This window comes from Vanellus vanellus (assembly GCF_965231255.1).
Source record: "Vanellus vanellus genome assembly, chromosome: 4".
Lineage (NCBI taxonomy): Eukaryota > Metazoa > Chordata > Aves > Charadriiformes > Charadriidae > Vanellus > Vanellus vanellus.
Genome location: NC_138909.1, coordinates 33,849,133 through 33,865,887, shown reverse-complemented (window position 1 = coordinate 33,865,887; position 16,755 = coordinate 33,849,133). Strand labels below are relative to the sequence as shown.

General features: G+C 37.5%; 1 protein-coding gene across 1 annotated transcript in view; it reads left to right on the top strand.

The window, feature by feature from the left end:
* The window catches only part of CCSER1 (coiled-coil serine rich protein 1), a gene marked incomplete at its 3' end in the record, with an annotated part of 718,149 nt that overhangs the window by 329,979 nt on the left and 371,415 nt on the right, over positions 1 to 16,755 (top strand). The window contains exon 7 of the mRNA XM_082482793.1: positions 6,844 to 6,921. Coding sequence (XP_082338919.1) covers positions 6,844 to 6,921 — 78 coding nt within the window. The remainder of the gene's footprint in view (positions 1 to 6,843; positions 6,922 to 16,755) is intronic.

Sequence of the window (16,755 nt, the reverse complement as noted above, 5' to 3'; positions counted from 1 at the left end):
CAGGCTACGGCTGTAGTATGGAGCATCAGTGTAGTTACTCTTAGTGCTGCTGCGATGCAGGCTTTGGAGAAAGAAAACGTCTCTGTGACTGGAGTAGAAAAACCCATCACCGAACCTACTGTATGAGACAACTGTCATATTTGCTACAAAACTGAATGCAATTTGAGCAAAAAAAAATGTGTATGTTTGAACCTGAAAGATCTCCTGCAAGGAAAGAAAAGCAATTGAAATAGGCAGCCTGCAGATTAAAATCCCAGGAGAGTACTTGGTTCTCTCAATTGACTGCTGAAAGAGCAGAAAAAGCTGATGTTATATGATATTATTAGGGAAGAATATACAATAACAAAATGTCAAGGCTGGATAGTATAGTCAATGAAGTATGAAAGAAACAATAGAAACTGAAGAGAGAGTAGAGTTTTGCTCAAGGAAATCAGTTCTCCACTGTGTTGTCAACAAAGTGTTTGCGTCTGTAAAAGCAACCCCCTGGTTTTCATTAGGATAAAAATGACTGGAGTAGCATTTAATATAATGTATCATAGTAGCAGTCCCAACTCGCACAGTGACAGTCGTTGATGATCCTGCGGTACTCTTCACAAAGATATGTTAACCCCAAAGTCATTGTCCAAATTACTTTTGAAATTACATTCTGCTTGCAGATAGAAGTGAAGGGGGTTTTTAGAGATTAACTCGAGTTGAATTTGCTGTTTGGGAGGTAAAAGTGGTTTTCTCCTACATATTAATGGACCCTCCATCTAACCTCTGTGTGCCAGGAAGTTATCTGACAAAGGAAACTTGTGTCTCTGTTTATTACAAGTCTTGTGAAGGGAAGCAGGGAATAAAGGCAAACTGGAAGGATGAGCAATGAAAAGTCAAGGTGAAAATAAAAAGCAGAAAGGAATGGATATTTGCTATTAAATAAATCTGTTAGCTACGTAGTGATATATATGTCATTTTCTATTATGAGAAATGTAACATTTATATGCTTATAAAAAGAGACTGTTTTTTTCCTTCTGTATATACTCAATTGTAAAGCAGCAACTTCCAATTCTTGAGCCTCTATTTAGAGTCTTAGTTCAGCTTTCTACTTTGTTTACGTATTTAAAAACATGTTTATGAAGGTGCTCTACTTGTGCCAGCTACCAGATGTTTTATGTGTTAGGTATTTTCATATTGCCATTTTTAGAAACTGAAAAGCAGATAATAATAACAATTTGTGACTGGTACTTAGGAATGCTTAAGCTTCTGCATTTAATATAAGGAGAGGAAAGATAGTTAGCTTAGTCAATTTAAGTATTTGAGTAGATTAAATATATATTAAATAGAAATTAAACAATGTGAAAATATAATCTGAGTCTAAACTATTTCAAACACTGCAGCCCTGCAACAAACCACGGACTGGTTATGTCCTCTTTATGTTGCTTGCTGGTTATGGGATTTATAATTAATATACCCTAACTGAAAGGTTGAAAGAGCATCTTTCCAGCCATTTTTCAAAGTAGAGACAAATAGCCGTCAACAAAATATCCTTCCTCCTGATCCTGCCTCGCTGAAAAAAAAAATTGTGCAAAATATTACATTTAATGTGTTTGCTCAGAGCTCCTGAGAGCTGAGAGTCTTCTAAAAGAAACAGGACTAGACATATAAATGCTGTTAAGTGACAGATCAGCGTCTTATCTTAAATGAGGTGAAATTTCCCACTGGCATTTCACAGCTCAGGTGATTAGCGTTGCTTAGCGTGTGAGAGGAATGGAGGCTAAGCTACCCACCCGTGTACCAACTGCTAGTTGAGAATCAGTAGATAATTGAACCACTAAAAACTTACTTGGCTACCCACACCTCACGCACTAGCCTAAAAAGAGGTGGCAAGAAGCAGTAGCAGCTGTAATTTATGGTTTGCCCCTGCGATGGAAGCTACGGTAACTCAGGTCACGTGAAGACGCACGCAGCTGTCTAAGCCATGGGAGCAGCAAGCTCCAGGCAATGGACCAGGCAAATACCTGAAAATAATAATTAAATGTCTCAGCTGATAATTGCACGTATTAGTAATTAGGAAGGATAATTAGCTATACCTACTAATAAAAGACACATGAAACAGGTTTATAAATAACCACCTGGATTGTATTCAAAGGTGTTAGACATAGGCCTACACACGATTTAAGGAGGTACTGCCAGTCTTGGTGAGTGAGACTGGAGATGTTGGGGAAAATTAATTGAACATAGTGCAGGGTCGGAGGTGAAAGCTCGTTTCTTGTGTCTGCTATTTTTTCTTGTCAAAACTAATTTTTATTGTTCTGGCCTCAATTGTTTATAGTAATTTTATTTGCAGGAAGTGTATGTGTCAGAAAAACTTCATCCTGTTAAATAATATAGAAACTACAAAAATCACAACACTCCAAAAGTGTGTAGGGGAGCATTGCACACTCTGGATGAGCAATTGGAGTGCTTGGACTTGTGAGTTCATGATTTCTGTCTTTGTTTTCAACAGCCCTTCGTAGCTTTGAGCAAATCACTTCTTTATCACTTTTGTTGATAAAACAGGGTAATAACATTTAAGCACAATATTTCATAAAGTCGCTGCGCAGACCTATTAATAAATCCATTTGCAGGTCTTTGATTACCGTCAGTATATCAAAATGTCACTACTGAGCTTGCTGACTGCACTTATTTAATTTCCTAGTTCTACTCAGCTTCTAGATTATAAAATGATACTTAGTGGCATAACTTATGAAACAACTAAAACTATCACCGTGAAATTCAGTTCAGCACTCATTCGCTACTTCTTAGGAAAAAAAGCTATAAAGTACACAGATTGTCTTTTCCTTTCTTCAGTTATTATAAAGATTTATTTGCTCTCTATCTCTAATATCCACTGAAGGTTTTCTCTGTCAGTATTAACTTCTGAGATCAATAAATTGCGATACTGATCTCCAGAGAAGTCAGTGTCTGCCAACTGTCATTGCAGTGTTTACCCTTGTTGAAAAGCAGTTGCAGCAAATTAAATTGGCTTCCGTCAAGGGGTGATATACAGCGGATGGTCCATATTTTACGGTACAATTAACGAAGGTTGATACATAGGCCTCTTCCTAGAGAAGATCGGATTAAAGACAAGGGTTTGTAGCAAGAAAAATCCCAATTTATGAGGTGAGGTGAATCTGTTTTCATTTAAAGAACAGTTGCTGAAGACTGGAAGATGACTTGTTTTCAAAGGAGCACGGTTTTAACAATGTGTATTTATATATAATTAATCTTCTGTATTGCTGGAAAAACACTGACTACATTCTTTAATCTGCCATTAGACAATTTGTGTCAGTATGCAGGTTGATAAAACATTCTGTTTTGAGGCAGGTATACACAAGTGGAAGAAAACAAAACAAAACCAAGCCCTTAACTACTTTAAAACAGCTCCAGGAAGAGCTGCTTTCTCTTTCGTCTAGCTAAAACGGGGGGGAAATTTGTCCTCAAGCAGGATCCTGATCCTGGATCTCCAAACGGGACACAGAAGTGGGAGAAGTTTGTTCTCTTAGACTCATTTTCTTCCTTTGCCTCGTTATCAAGAAATTTCCTGATGGTTAATCACATTTTTAACATGCTCTCTGAAGATAAATGGTTACCACGGCCTAGCAGTGTCTCCGTGATACTCATTTAGTTGCACAATGAGGATGATGTATAGTTAGGCTGATCAGCTCTAGAAATCAGAAGAAAACTTGATCGTTGATCATTGTAATCACGAAGCAATTATTGGCAAGGTTCTAATAATGCCCATTTGCTGGATTTTAACAGCTTGCTGGTTCTAAGTTGGTATTTTCTTAAACTGCTATTCTGAGAAATACTGGAATTGCTTGGTATGAAGACATTTTAAAAATGGAGTTTAGGTGATTAAAGCTTTGCAAATTCTCTGCTCTCCAGAACACACAGAGGTTTCCAGCGACAGAGGGAAAAAACTCAGTCTACCAAATGCAGCTGTGGTATCACTGTGCATCAAAAATACATTTTAAAATGTTACAGGTGCACAGCAAAGTACTGCAAAATTAGGAGATGTCCTAATTTACCTCATTTTGCCTAATATGTATAATTATGATATAAATGATGCTTAACTTATAAGGTATGATTATAGCCTAATGGTGCTATAGCTCTTCTGGTTGATTTATAACTAAAATCTGTTAACTTTAGGCCAGACTTAAAGTGAGCGGCTGCTTTTGTGAGAACGGAATTGGTTTAGGCAACATCAAAGAAAAAGTCCTCATTGGGTGAATTCCTCACAATGGTAGTTTATTTGTACGTATGGAGAGCTTTAGACTGCGAAGTGTGAGTATGACAAATACCCTGTGGATGGTAAATTCAGGGGGGAGGTGTGATGTTTGAAATTGTTAAAATGTCCCTTCAGAAGGGCAAGCTGACAACATCTCTTTAAGCAGTGATTAGTTTGGAAGGGTGTTTTGTTGTTTGTTTTTTTTTTTTTTTTAATAGCTTGAGAAACAACCCTTTTGGTACTGTCTCACTCAGTTCTCCGCTATAATAAACTATGTTAGCGCCGCTGGATTTAATTAATTTACACTGGCAGAGAAGCTGCTCTGCATTCCTTAGAGAGGGAAATTACTGAAGTTGTTGGAGGGGCCACGGAGGGTATGCATATGCGGACAGCTGTAGCCAGACACAGGCTCTTCTGCCCACGCTCCAATCTGGCCTGACTCAAACCATTAGTCCAGAAGCTGTATAGTCACGGTGCCCTTACTAATATACCCCAGCTCTCAGCAGCCTGCCTGGTTCAGGCACACTGCCACATCAGCGTGGCATCCAGACCTGGGCTGACTCGTGTCCAGTCATCACAGAATAGCAGATGTTTTTTCTGAGGCCGTCTCTTGTGGATGTGCCCTGAGAAGTTTTGTCAAAGCAACTTCGTCATCCGCAGGGCTGTTCGACCTCTCTTATATTCCCTCTGTCACTGAAGAACTTGCAGCTCATGCAGCACGCAGGTACCAATCTGCTTTGCAGATTTTCATACTGAGGCCGTCTCAGTGCTTAAAAGATTGGGCTGCTTTCCTGCGCACTTCTAGTTGCAAATTAGGGTACTTGATTTGGTTTGGAAAGCAGCTACTTGATTTTTTCCCCCCTCTTAGGTTTTTTCTCTTCTGTGTAAATTAAAAGATAAATTGTCCTCAGCTGAACTGTTAGCTTTTGAGGCAGAACGTCCTCATGGAGGAGGTCTCCAGTTTTGTCTGCACTTTGAGTTTAATCTAAAAGAGCTATGTTTCACTTTCTTTCAGTAAATATTATCAGCCAGTTTCCTTGATGAACAAGTGCAGGAGTCTGTATTAAAATTTGTAATTCTTCCGAATACCAGAGTGATGGATTCAACAAAGATAATGACTTTCTGACGTGTTAGAATCTCCCTTATTCCTCAACAACTTCTCTGTGTTCCATGGGTTGTAAACTACCCGTCTCTCTCTTTGTCTTAGGAAATAATTCCCATGGCCCCCTTCTTTCTCCTTTACTTGCATCCCTTTTATTTAGCAAGTAACTGTTGTCTTTTCTCTCAGCTGTGGTGTAACAGATACGTATCTCATTAAACTCAGCCATTTTCTCAGTAAGTGTTAACTTTGAAGTATGTGCCCTCTATTTCGGATCTGACGTGGGAATTTCGTACTACAAATTTCATCTCCGTTTTCATCGTGTATGAGTTGGTTGAATAAAATACAGTATCTCTGCATAAAAATCTTCTGATGAATGAACTGTTAGAACTTCATGGGTGGAGTGGTATTCTTCACTTGCAGAATTTGGGCTTCTTAAAGGGGTCGTAATAGATTCATAGCTATGTGAAACCAGATATCTGGTTAGTTAATTGCATAACTTGAATTTGTTAAATCATTCTGCACTGCAATGCCACAGTGTGAAAATGAAATTATCTTCTGGCCCATGCAAACTTGTTTTTTTTTATTCTCCGTTACATCTTTTCTGTTGTCCTGGTTTGAGGTTAAACAGAACGAATTTTGTTGTTGATGGCGGTGGATTTTTTTATCTTAGGACTTAAAGATTTATTTCCCAAGATGTATCATATATTCTGGTTTTCTCCAGAACAATCTTGGTATTGATTGTGTATTTTTTTAATCCAGATTTTGTTCTGTTATTATTAGCATTCCAAATTGTTAAGAGTTTCCACACTTTTCATATCTGTCACATCTTTAAAAATAATGACCATGCTAATCCACAGGGTACTGAAATATTACCTAAAAAAGAGTGGGTTTTTAGATCAGTCTTTCAAGCATTTTGACTGGATAGGTCCATTGAAGTATGCTTATTTTCATTATAAACTTTTCTGTTCACTGTTTCTTGTGATGTATTAGTGCTTGTTTGTAAGATATATTCATGTGAAAGTTATCTTTTTTAAAGCTTTGATCCAAATACTTTCCTGCAATATATTGCTTTCCTGTTAATTTGCCTTCTAACTTTACCATTGTGCCATCCAAAAAATAACGGTAACAAAAATAATTGTATATCGTAACTTTTTCCATCTGAATACATTTTTATATTCTCAGTTATCCTCATGTATTACTCTTTTGTAGACACAGTATGTTTGCATATTTGTGCATACATTTCAGTCTTTGAATGGGGAGTTCATCATATAAAGTAAAGAAAATGCAAAGTACTTACCCATTAGTGAAAGACTTACTTTTACTAATTAAAGGTAAATACAGTACAAATTGCAGTTGCCATGACAATCTAATTCTGTTGGGTTTTCAGTGTTTTTTTTGAACTCTTCCCCCCTACCCCCCCCCTCCCCCAAAGTAAAAAAAATGCCCATAGAACTTGGTTGGAAATGCAAACTCCTGTGTGTTTTTCTTTCAGAGTACAGACATGAGTCCAGCTAGTAGCACCACTTCACTCCCTGTTAGTCCTCTTCCTGAGGAGCCGCTATTTTTCAAGGTAAAGTTAATTAATTTCATAATAAATATTGTATATTAATTTTGGCTTATTGTGTTATCTGGTGTACTGTGAAGTGCTATTATTGCTGCTTCCTCTTCTGTAAATTACTGTGATATCAGTAGATATTCTTATATATACCACGCAGTTTTCAAGAAATACCTAGAATAAAACCTTACTGGTTTTGTGAGGATTATTTTTCCAGCAGACTAGAGCTATAAACCATTATTTATAAGACTGTTTTTATCCATCTCATCTGCCGGTGATGCATTTTGATATGTGCATTCCTCTACATATGTGTATGTAATTTGTTGTCAATAGATTTCACTTTATATTGCATTTCAAGTACATGTTTTAATGAAACAATGATTAGTTACCGCAGAGATATAGGAGATGTTGAAAACACGTCAAAGAACAGATTTGGCATAAATTCAGTGTAAGCCGCAGGCCTGTCATTTTACTTAATTTTAATAATAAATGATGGGAAAATACCCACAACTTCATAAGGGTTGAGCTGTGAGGAATAAGTGGCCGTACGTCACTTTTTCACCTGACTTCATGGTATCCGGCCCTTGGATGGAGAATGGCCTTAGGCAGACCCTGACTCCTGTAAGAGGTCTCCTGAGGCCACCCAGGTATTCTGCTGCAGCTGCGAGCAAAGCGAACGCTTTGCCAGGTGTTTGCTCGGACAAGGAAGAGGGGACTTGGGTTTTCAGCACCGTTGTCTCAACCGTGTGTCATAACACGGACAATGTTACGCTCCCAGGAATGTCCCTTTTAAAATTTCCTCCTTCGCCAGTAAATTTCCACCTACTGTATGAAAACAATTGGTAGCTCGACTCGTGTTTTCTGTCGCTTTGTGACGATGCTGAATTAAAGCTGAGGAAGTAGAATTAATGAAGTTTGAGGATGTAAAGTTTGCGTCTCTCCTGCACGTGCGTCCAGCGCAGGAAATAACCAGCCTCTTCCAGACCCGGCCAACCCCATAACAAAACTTGGGGTTTGTTTGTTTGTTTATTTTGGGTTTTTTTTTTTGGTCTTTTTCCCATATTTTTTACATCTGTGCAAGAGATGTAAACCCTGCAGTTCATAACCAGCTACCTACCCAGCTGTTACTGGTTCCTGTTACTGGAATGGTTAAGGACTCTGCTTGCTTGGTGGTTTCATCAGTGGAGGTACAGATGGGATATCCACGGTCAGCTGTTCACTGATCCTCGTTCCTCTTTTGGGGTTTAATGTTTTCAAGACCCCTAGCTCTCAGTCAGATTGGGCTGAAATTGAGCAATGTTGTGCCAAGATATCAGAGCACGCCCGTCTTTTTTCCTTGGGAAACCACATTAAATGCACATTGAAGTCTACTCAGCATTATAAGGCAGATTCAGTAGTTATTGTTTCTCACTGTGCCTGGGAAAACCACTAAGATACGTCACATACAAATGGGCTGCTCAGCTCAGATAAAGGTGGAAGAGGTAAGAAAATGTAACTTGAAATAGTTACAATAAACTCTCATACTGAAATTCTCAGCTGAGGTGAGCAAACGCTGCTCTGTTTGCATCAGGAGCGCTCTGACAAATACACCGTAGTGCCTTTCTTTATTTTTAACGGAAATGGTGCTTGTATAGCTCAAAATGGGTAGTAAATGACTTCTCTGAAGTGAAATAATTGCTCTAATAAAAAAATGAAGGTATTTATTTGTATTAAAAGTCTCCTTCCTTTATATTTTATGGTAGAAAATGGTACAAGGAACAGAAAAAAAAGAAGGTAGGAAGCATTATTTAATCTTTCATTTTCAGTCAATTTTCAAAATGGGAAACATTTTCCTTTGGAATTCAAGTAAAACGGAGGCCAGACCGGGAAAAAGTCAAATACATCTTACAGCCAATGCCCTTAAGTAGAAATAAAAGTAATATAAAATGTAACAGTTTCTGTTGTTTCTCCCTGACTCATTCCAAGTGAGAGCAATATTGTTCCAGTAGTAATGTGAATGACCGGCTTTACAAGCCATAACCCTCTCCAAATACTGTCAGTCTATAATATTGGCTTTTTGATGATGGGATGATGCATTTCCCTTAGCAACATGATAATAACCTTTCCCACCTCCTTGCTGGAGAAATGAAGATTGAAAAAGAAATTCCATTCTGTGGTTCTGAAAACACAGGTGTAATGAAGCAGGGCGGTATAAACGCTGCGTCTCTTTGGGATAGTTGAAGATCTCTGAGCTAATGAGCTTTTATATTAGACTGTGAAATGAAACCAAGCCCCTGTTCTCAATCGTACCTGGTTTTATACCAAGAAAGAGAACTGTCCTTTCTTGGATTTTATCAGTTCAGCTTCAAAAGAAAGTCTGCATTTCTGCATAAAGAAAGAATGCAAATCGTGTCATCATACTCACATTACATCCAGCTTCACCAAAACAGATGTCTGTCTTTTTTCATCCCACAGGATATGTGCTCTATAAATATGAAGGAGAACCAAAGCTTGTTCAAAAACATTTTAAGATTTTGAATTAAATCTAAGGAAAGTCGGAAGCAACACTCCCATGGGAGTGCTTGCATGTTGCATCTCGGCTCTGGTAGCACTGAACTCAGCTGCCATTTTCACAATACATTGTGCATGCTGTGACATGCAGTACTGCCAGAAAGATCCAAATCATGTGAGACCATACTCAGGAATATTTGGAGGAGAATCTGTTCCAGTACAGCAAGAGTTACTCCACCTGGTCCGTTGTATACCATCACTTTAATGAAATTATTATGTTTTATTTATGTTAAGACGGTACCTTTAAAGGAGTTTCCGTGACACCTAGCAAAAGGAATAGAAAACAATTGATTAAGAAATAAGGGTAGCCAAGTCCAGTGCTGTTTAATCCTAAAAGCAACCCTGAGAAAATGAACACAGAAACAGCAACCTTCATTCAGCAACCTTCTCTCCATAACTGTTGTAAATAGTGAAGTAGCATTAGAAGTTCGTTTTGCTTAAGGAAGGAACAACTTTGTACTGTAACCAGAACTACAACCAATTTTACACGTGGCTTTGGGTCTTCTTCTCCCTGTGGAGTTAGCAATGCACATGAGTTCGGAGCAGTCTTCCCTAGCTGTACTCTTTAAAAGCTTAGAAGAAAAATCCTGTTCAGACATGTATGCAGACAGTGCACTTTTGAAAAGCTTTTCTAAACCAATTTTTGATAAAACACTCATAGGCATTTCTTTTTAGTGAGGGTTATTTTTATGTCAAATTCCACCTTTCAATCCTCTGCTGTTTTCTGTGGTTAAAGCTGTTTAAAAAAGCAAGATCTTTTCCCATATTATGGGAAAAGTTTATTTCTTCTTTCACAAAAGAATGTCGTCTTTCTTGGTGGTTTTGCGCTTAAACTTTTCTGTAGGGAGGAATCTTCCTTTGAACAGAAGTTTATCCTTCTGTCCTGTATAATATTTCTTAAAAAATTAGAGCCTTATCTTGGGGGAAAAAGTTACGTCACAGTTGAAAAATTTCAGAATTAAGAATTTGAAATACAACAGAACAGAATGGTATTTGTCATGCAACTTTAACTCAGGTGTTGTTCTCCATTATAATAGCAAAACTGTAGCTGGCTCAAATGTGAATGGCTTTTAATTAAGACTACTTATATCTATGCTCATAAGCTGTAATTAAAAATAATATTGCCTTTCATTTAGAAGATCAGTGAAGGAGGGGATATTTCTGAAAGGTCAACTCACCAAGCAATGTCTCATCCATTTTTTAGAACCTGTTCCTTTCTCCTACTCATTATACTGTGCTTTATTATAATAGTATTTTATTATTTTTTAAATTCTTCTGAAATATAGTGACAGACACTTTTAAGAAGGGATCTATGACAGCCATTTAGTACATAGGATATCTAATATTATCTAATTATACATTATCTGTTATAATGAGCACCAGTCTCACTGGTTATTAGCCACAACCAAGTTGTAAATAGTAACCATAACAGTAATTTATTATAGCAATGTTTAATTGCATTTCAGTTCCATGATTAATCTCAACCACGCTTTCCTAATTGGCATTAAACATAAGAAAAAATCCTTAAATTCTTTGCTTTGTGCGTTGAGGGAGCTGAGCATTTCCTTCAGCATTTGTCCTACTGTGTTCTGACGTCTGTAATTAATACCCTTGATGCTAATTCCCTGAGTGAGAAATGCAAGTGCCAGCACGAATAGGAAAAGCTAACAGTCCTTAGCAGTTACCGCCTCTGTAGGTCTAATAAAGTATAGATCTATACTAAATTAGGAATACTAATAGTTCTGCCATTCATCCTGCAGCTCTACAGGCTCTGGAAACGCAGATCTTTGCAGTCACTAATGGGCAGGACTCTCTGGCAGCTCGTGACATTTGTGTGTACAACTTTAACAAGAGATGGACTTTCCATCTGGTCAATAATCAGGTTAATATTTTTACTGCCGGTGTTTGGAATAATCAATGTGACAGTCACAATACTGATTGCTGGTTAGCCAAGGTGACTTATCTTTGAGACTGTGACTTTACCTATCTAGCTGAAGAATGAGTTCTTGTCCTTAGTCAGCAATGATGACCACAAATTGGGCCTATACTTCAAAAAGTTTCTTATGCTAGTTGACACACAGCCAGCCTATTTACCCAGTCTTCCTCAAATGCACTATCTCCAATATTCTAAGTATTTGCTGGCACTTCTTTGAATAAGACCATTTTAATGTGTTGTTTCTTTTTCTTTTCAACACGGACTCTGAAATAATCACATAGACGTTGTGACCGTGGGCAGGTACAGGTTAGGGTTCAGTGATCCTCTTTCATGGGCTGGTGGCCTCATAAGCTCTTGTGCCTCACATCGCACCCCCCCATCTGAATTTCTGCTTCCACTGAGCAGCAAGCTCTGAAGCCTCTGTGGGGTTTGTTCTTGTTTGTTACAGAAATATTTTTGGTGTTTCTACTGAAGTGAATAGAGTTACAGAAGTATGACTCACTCAACCCCACCTCTCCTAATCTGCCGCCCCGATCTCCAGCTTATTTTAAACCAGTCTCATCATTCTTCAGTGTTTAATCGATTCCTCCCACTCTTTACCTTTATTCCCTGTATCAATATTCGCTTTCTCTAGGACTCCTTATGTCTTACTGGTGTAGCACAGACTTTCAAAAGTCATGTCATCGCAGCGGCTTTCTGCCTTTGATGAAAGGCTTCAATTTTGTCATTTCCGAGAAAAAACTCATACACCTGATTTGTTTCACGGTCTTTATTATCATAGTATATGAGATCTGCCAAAGCACTGAATTTATTCTGAAGGTAGAAGTGAGAAGTAGATATTATGGGTCTTGTTGCAAGAAGCATCTGTGCATCTATTCACTCCCTTTTTTCTTTTTCTCACTAGCTCTGTGCATAGTTTTCCTTAGGAGCAGGGCTCTTCCAGCAAGTCCCTCTGAGTAGAACCACGTCACCTGTTTCATGAGTAATATTTGCATCAGCTCATCCAATAGGGTGTCGATGTGGCTGTGAAATTCTGCTAAGCTTTGACTGATTAGAAATGGAGTGACAAACATCATCAAAATAGATCTTAATGGAAGGAAAAAATTTGAAAAATATATACTTGTCCAGTGTTCCCCTGACCTAATAGTTTCTTCCAGGTCTTAGTTTATCCTGAATCCTAAACTGATTCTGGGAAACAAGTTGTCTCTCTCACAAAGTGCTGTTTGTGTCTGCCGTTCATTCTGCCTTCTTGCTCATATTGAAAATACACTACGTTTATCTCCAAATTTGAACACGTCTATATGTACCTTGTACGTGTCCATTGAACAAGCTGTTCTGCACACCGTGGAACCAGAAATATCTACCTCTTTCTGTGGGTTTTGAAAGGAGGAGATACAGAAGACAATGGAGCTACTGTATAATCTAAAAATACTGCTATACAGTTTTAGGAATACTGTATGTGAGTTAATCATTCAGGTAATGTTACTGCTTAGCTACTTCCAGTTATTAGGCTTCCCTACGTGAAAGTATTCAATTTAGCACTCTCAGGGGAAATTGGGTGAGCAAGAAGAAACAAAGAGACTAAATAAGCAATCTCCCAAGGCAGAGTAAAGACCAGGACGAACGACTGCCTCCAGGGCTGGGGCGCCATCCTTGTTTGGTTAACCAGTCTAAGTGTAACGAAGTGTTAAAAACCAGATTGTAGAAGAGAGTGAATATCAATAACCCCTCAATGGATATTTTTTTCTGAATGACTGATTTACGGTTAAGGAAGAATTTATGACCCAGACAAAAGTGGTGTTGAGTGCCTGTGGGTAGCATATACCTGCCAGGCTTCGTGTATGGAGAATACAGACAAATATTTACATGTTCTGAACACAAGATGGTATTTCCTGAGATTACCATTTCCTTCAGGGCTTGCAGCTCAAAGTTTGTCTGAGGACAAAAGACTTCAAGAGAGGCAATGACTGAAGGCTCTAACACCTGAGATGAGGGATCACTCAAAAAGATCTGTGTGAGTTCAGAAGTACAGTTGTCCTGGTACGAAGATATTTTATAGTACTTTGAAACTGCAAGCCCTTGGCTTAGGCAAAATTGATGCTTTTAATGCTATAAATTCAGTTATTTTCTCAGCAAGCCACATACAGAAAAAGGATTAATATCTGTCTTACTAACATTTCCAAAAGCATCCAGAAGCACAGATGATGCTTCAACCAAAGGTATGCAGAAGGATCATCGTTGCTTTTTTTTCAGTTAACAGGGTTACCACATAACTTAAAACTTAATATAATCAGTACTACAAGGGTAAATACGAGGTTCATTCAGGTTTCTTCACAGGAAGACACACAATCACACAGTGAATTCTGACACATACCTACAGGGTAAATTTTTCTTGCTGAGTACTCTATATCTGAGATTAAAAAGTCATAAAACTTGTAGCATTACAGGTTGCTGAAAACATGTTATCACTAAGAGTATGAAAAAAGATTTTTCTTGAAGCTCCGTGGGAGGATCCTTATATCCCCAGTAAGAGCACTTAATGTTCTTTGTCCTGATCATGTCAACACAGATAATAAATCCTCCTAATTTCCCTTGTTTAGGGACCAATAGGCATAAATAAGTATGGGCATTGGCATTTGGAAAATGTTACGGATGTTCTTTCAGTAAGCAGTATTCCAAAGGGTTCAGAGTTAAATTCTGTCTAAATCAATGGTGCAGTGCCTATTGACTACAGTGGCACACACCTTATGTCAGAGGCATCGATTACTTTAGAAGTAAAAATGTAAATCTGTACTGACCATTTTAACCCCATTAATTGTTCTAGAGGTGAAAATTTAAATCTATATTGACTGTTCCAACCCAAGAGTATTTTTTTTGTGGTTGTATTGTAGTAAATATGATAAAATTGGAGTGTTTTCATAAGTTTCATTCAATATAATCAAAATATAGAACTATTGGCAATGCAGGAATTTATTTAATAATAATGATTCCATTTCCAGTATGTGTTACAACAATAGATTTTTTTTCTTCCTCAAATAAGTTAAACTGGGGACTTGAAAATGGGTTTCCTACATCTCACACGAGTATTCTCACAGTAGCAAGTGGTCTCTCCCTCCCTTTCTGGCCAGTGATTGCATTTCCCATCCAGAAAACCTCTGAAAGACACTTGCACGGAAATTTAACATGTCTTTGAAAAAAAACTTTCGGCTTCATCAAATAATAAGTTTTCAAACGGAAATGGAAAATAACCATTAAAAAGTTTCTTGACTGTTCTATTAAAACATGTATAAACAACTTTGGCAGTATCTAAATAGGTAATGTTAATGACATAGCCACATGTTTTCAAACATAATCCTCTACTGTAGGAAATGCAGGGTTGGCATTTTGAAATTCTTATCAAGTTGGATGTCTCAAAAGTATGACACTAAAAATAAGTGACTGATTTTGATAATGCTCTCCTACAGTTTAGAGAGACATATTTTGGTGAGCAATTTAGACAGCCATTAAGGAGACTGGGATATATTCTGTTAATTTTAATCACCTGAAATTAAAGGCAAGCTTTAATTGCTGAAACATAGACACCTTGTGCCACTTAAGAAACCCGGCTATATCCTGCCTTTCCTCCGGCTGCTGCTCTAGTAGCAGACAAAGTACTGATAGGTGATGAATGCTGTTTTGCGATAGTTTGATTTTTTTTTTTATTGTATACCTGTTTTCTTACTTTGAGATTGTCCATAGGTCGTGCTCTGTCTCACGGTAAGTTATAATCTGCCTTGCAAGCCACGTGTTTATGCTGGGCTGTTCAATTTTGCTGAGGAAACTGGCTTATGTGGGAGGCTTTGATTGTGTGATACAGCTGGACTAGGCGACTTAGAATGTTTGGTTGGAATTTCCTAAATGCTTTTCCTCTTGCCGCCAATGTTTGCATGGTTGTATAAAGTTAAACTAGTTCTATATACAGAAAAAGTAATTTTCTCTGTATTTAAATATTAGAAACATAACATGGTTTTATAGTATTATTTGGGTAAGTTTCTTGTTTCTGAAATGTGTGATGTACCATAATTTCAAGCCATCTCATGTGCATTCCATTTACCCTCTGCCCTTTTCCTTGTTTCCAGTACAGTTCGGTATGCTAATGTTTGGTAATGAAATAAATCTGTGTATTTAAGGTGACCATTTCATGCCTCATCATTTGTTCAAGAGTCATCAAGTTGTCTTTTACTTTTTTTACACGAATTTTTAAAAACAGGACAAGTAAAAGAACATCTTTGTTTGTTTGTTGAAAGGTTCTTAAATGTAGCTGTGCGATCTGACTCTTAATCCAGGAAAGTTATCTCTCTTTGCTTGTGTAGAATAAGAAATCTGTTTATTCAGGCTTTTTTATTTATCGGATATTAATAAGGGTCCTGAAAGGTGTTAGGAAGGGAGGCAATGGAAAGAGCCAGTTTTATTTCTATTTAAAATGTTAAAAACCTAGTCTCTAGGTTGTGGGTATATTGCATTGTTGTTGGGGGATCATGTATAGGAAAATGCCATTCCTACTTCAAGTAGCTTATGGATAATTGTGATGACTTAAAAAACATTTTAATTTATAGATAATATACTTTTCTAAACACTTTTAATAAACAGATGTGGATATGATTCACTTACAAATTGCTGTTTAAAAAAAAAAAAAGCACAGGGGAAAAAGAGAGTACTGTCTTTGTGCTTGAAAGAGTGGATAATGGGAGAGGGGAAAAAAAGCCTGTAAACACATTTAATTACTTGATTCTGACCAGGTGAATGATGAACAAAATAATTCAGCAGATTGCCTGACAAATTCAGAGGGAATACCTGAACCAAGGAAGAAACTTTTTTTTTTTCCTCTTAGATTTGATATCTTCAAGCAAGGGTGAATGCTGTAGATGAGAAGGAATAACACAGTTTTAATTTGGATAGTGTTTTCCAAGTGTTTTAAACTTACACGGCTATGAGGAGAAGGGCCGTACACTGTTACGGGTAGCCTTGTGATAGATTTTAGTGTTTTAAAATGGAGTTCTGAAAGATTAAATTAAGGCTAATACGGGCATAGTGGAAAAAAAGTTCTCTTTAGGTACATGGCAGATCACGAACACATCTGAGTCCCAGATTTGTATCTGTAAAACTTGATGCTTGTTTGTTCTCATAAAAGGTGGCTCTCCTTTGTGATAAAATGGTCACTTCACTTCATAGGATCTGGCTTTGTAATTAATTTCTAACAGGTTTTGACTTTGGTATGAGCAGAGAACAATGAACATTTATGTCCAAATAATTGTAGATTTTGATGGGATTAAGATTAGCAAGGGCATCATGGATCAGGATATACAATGAATAGATAGGTGTCC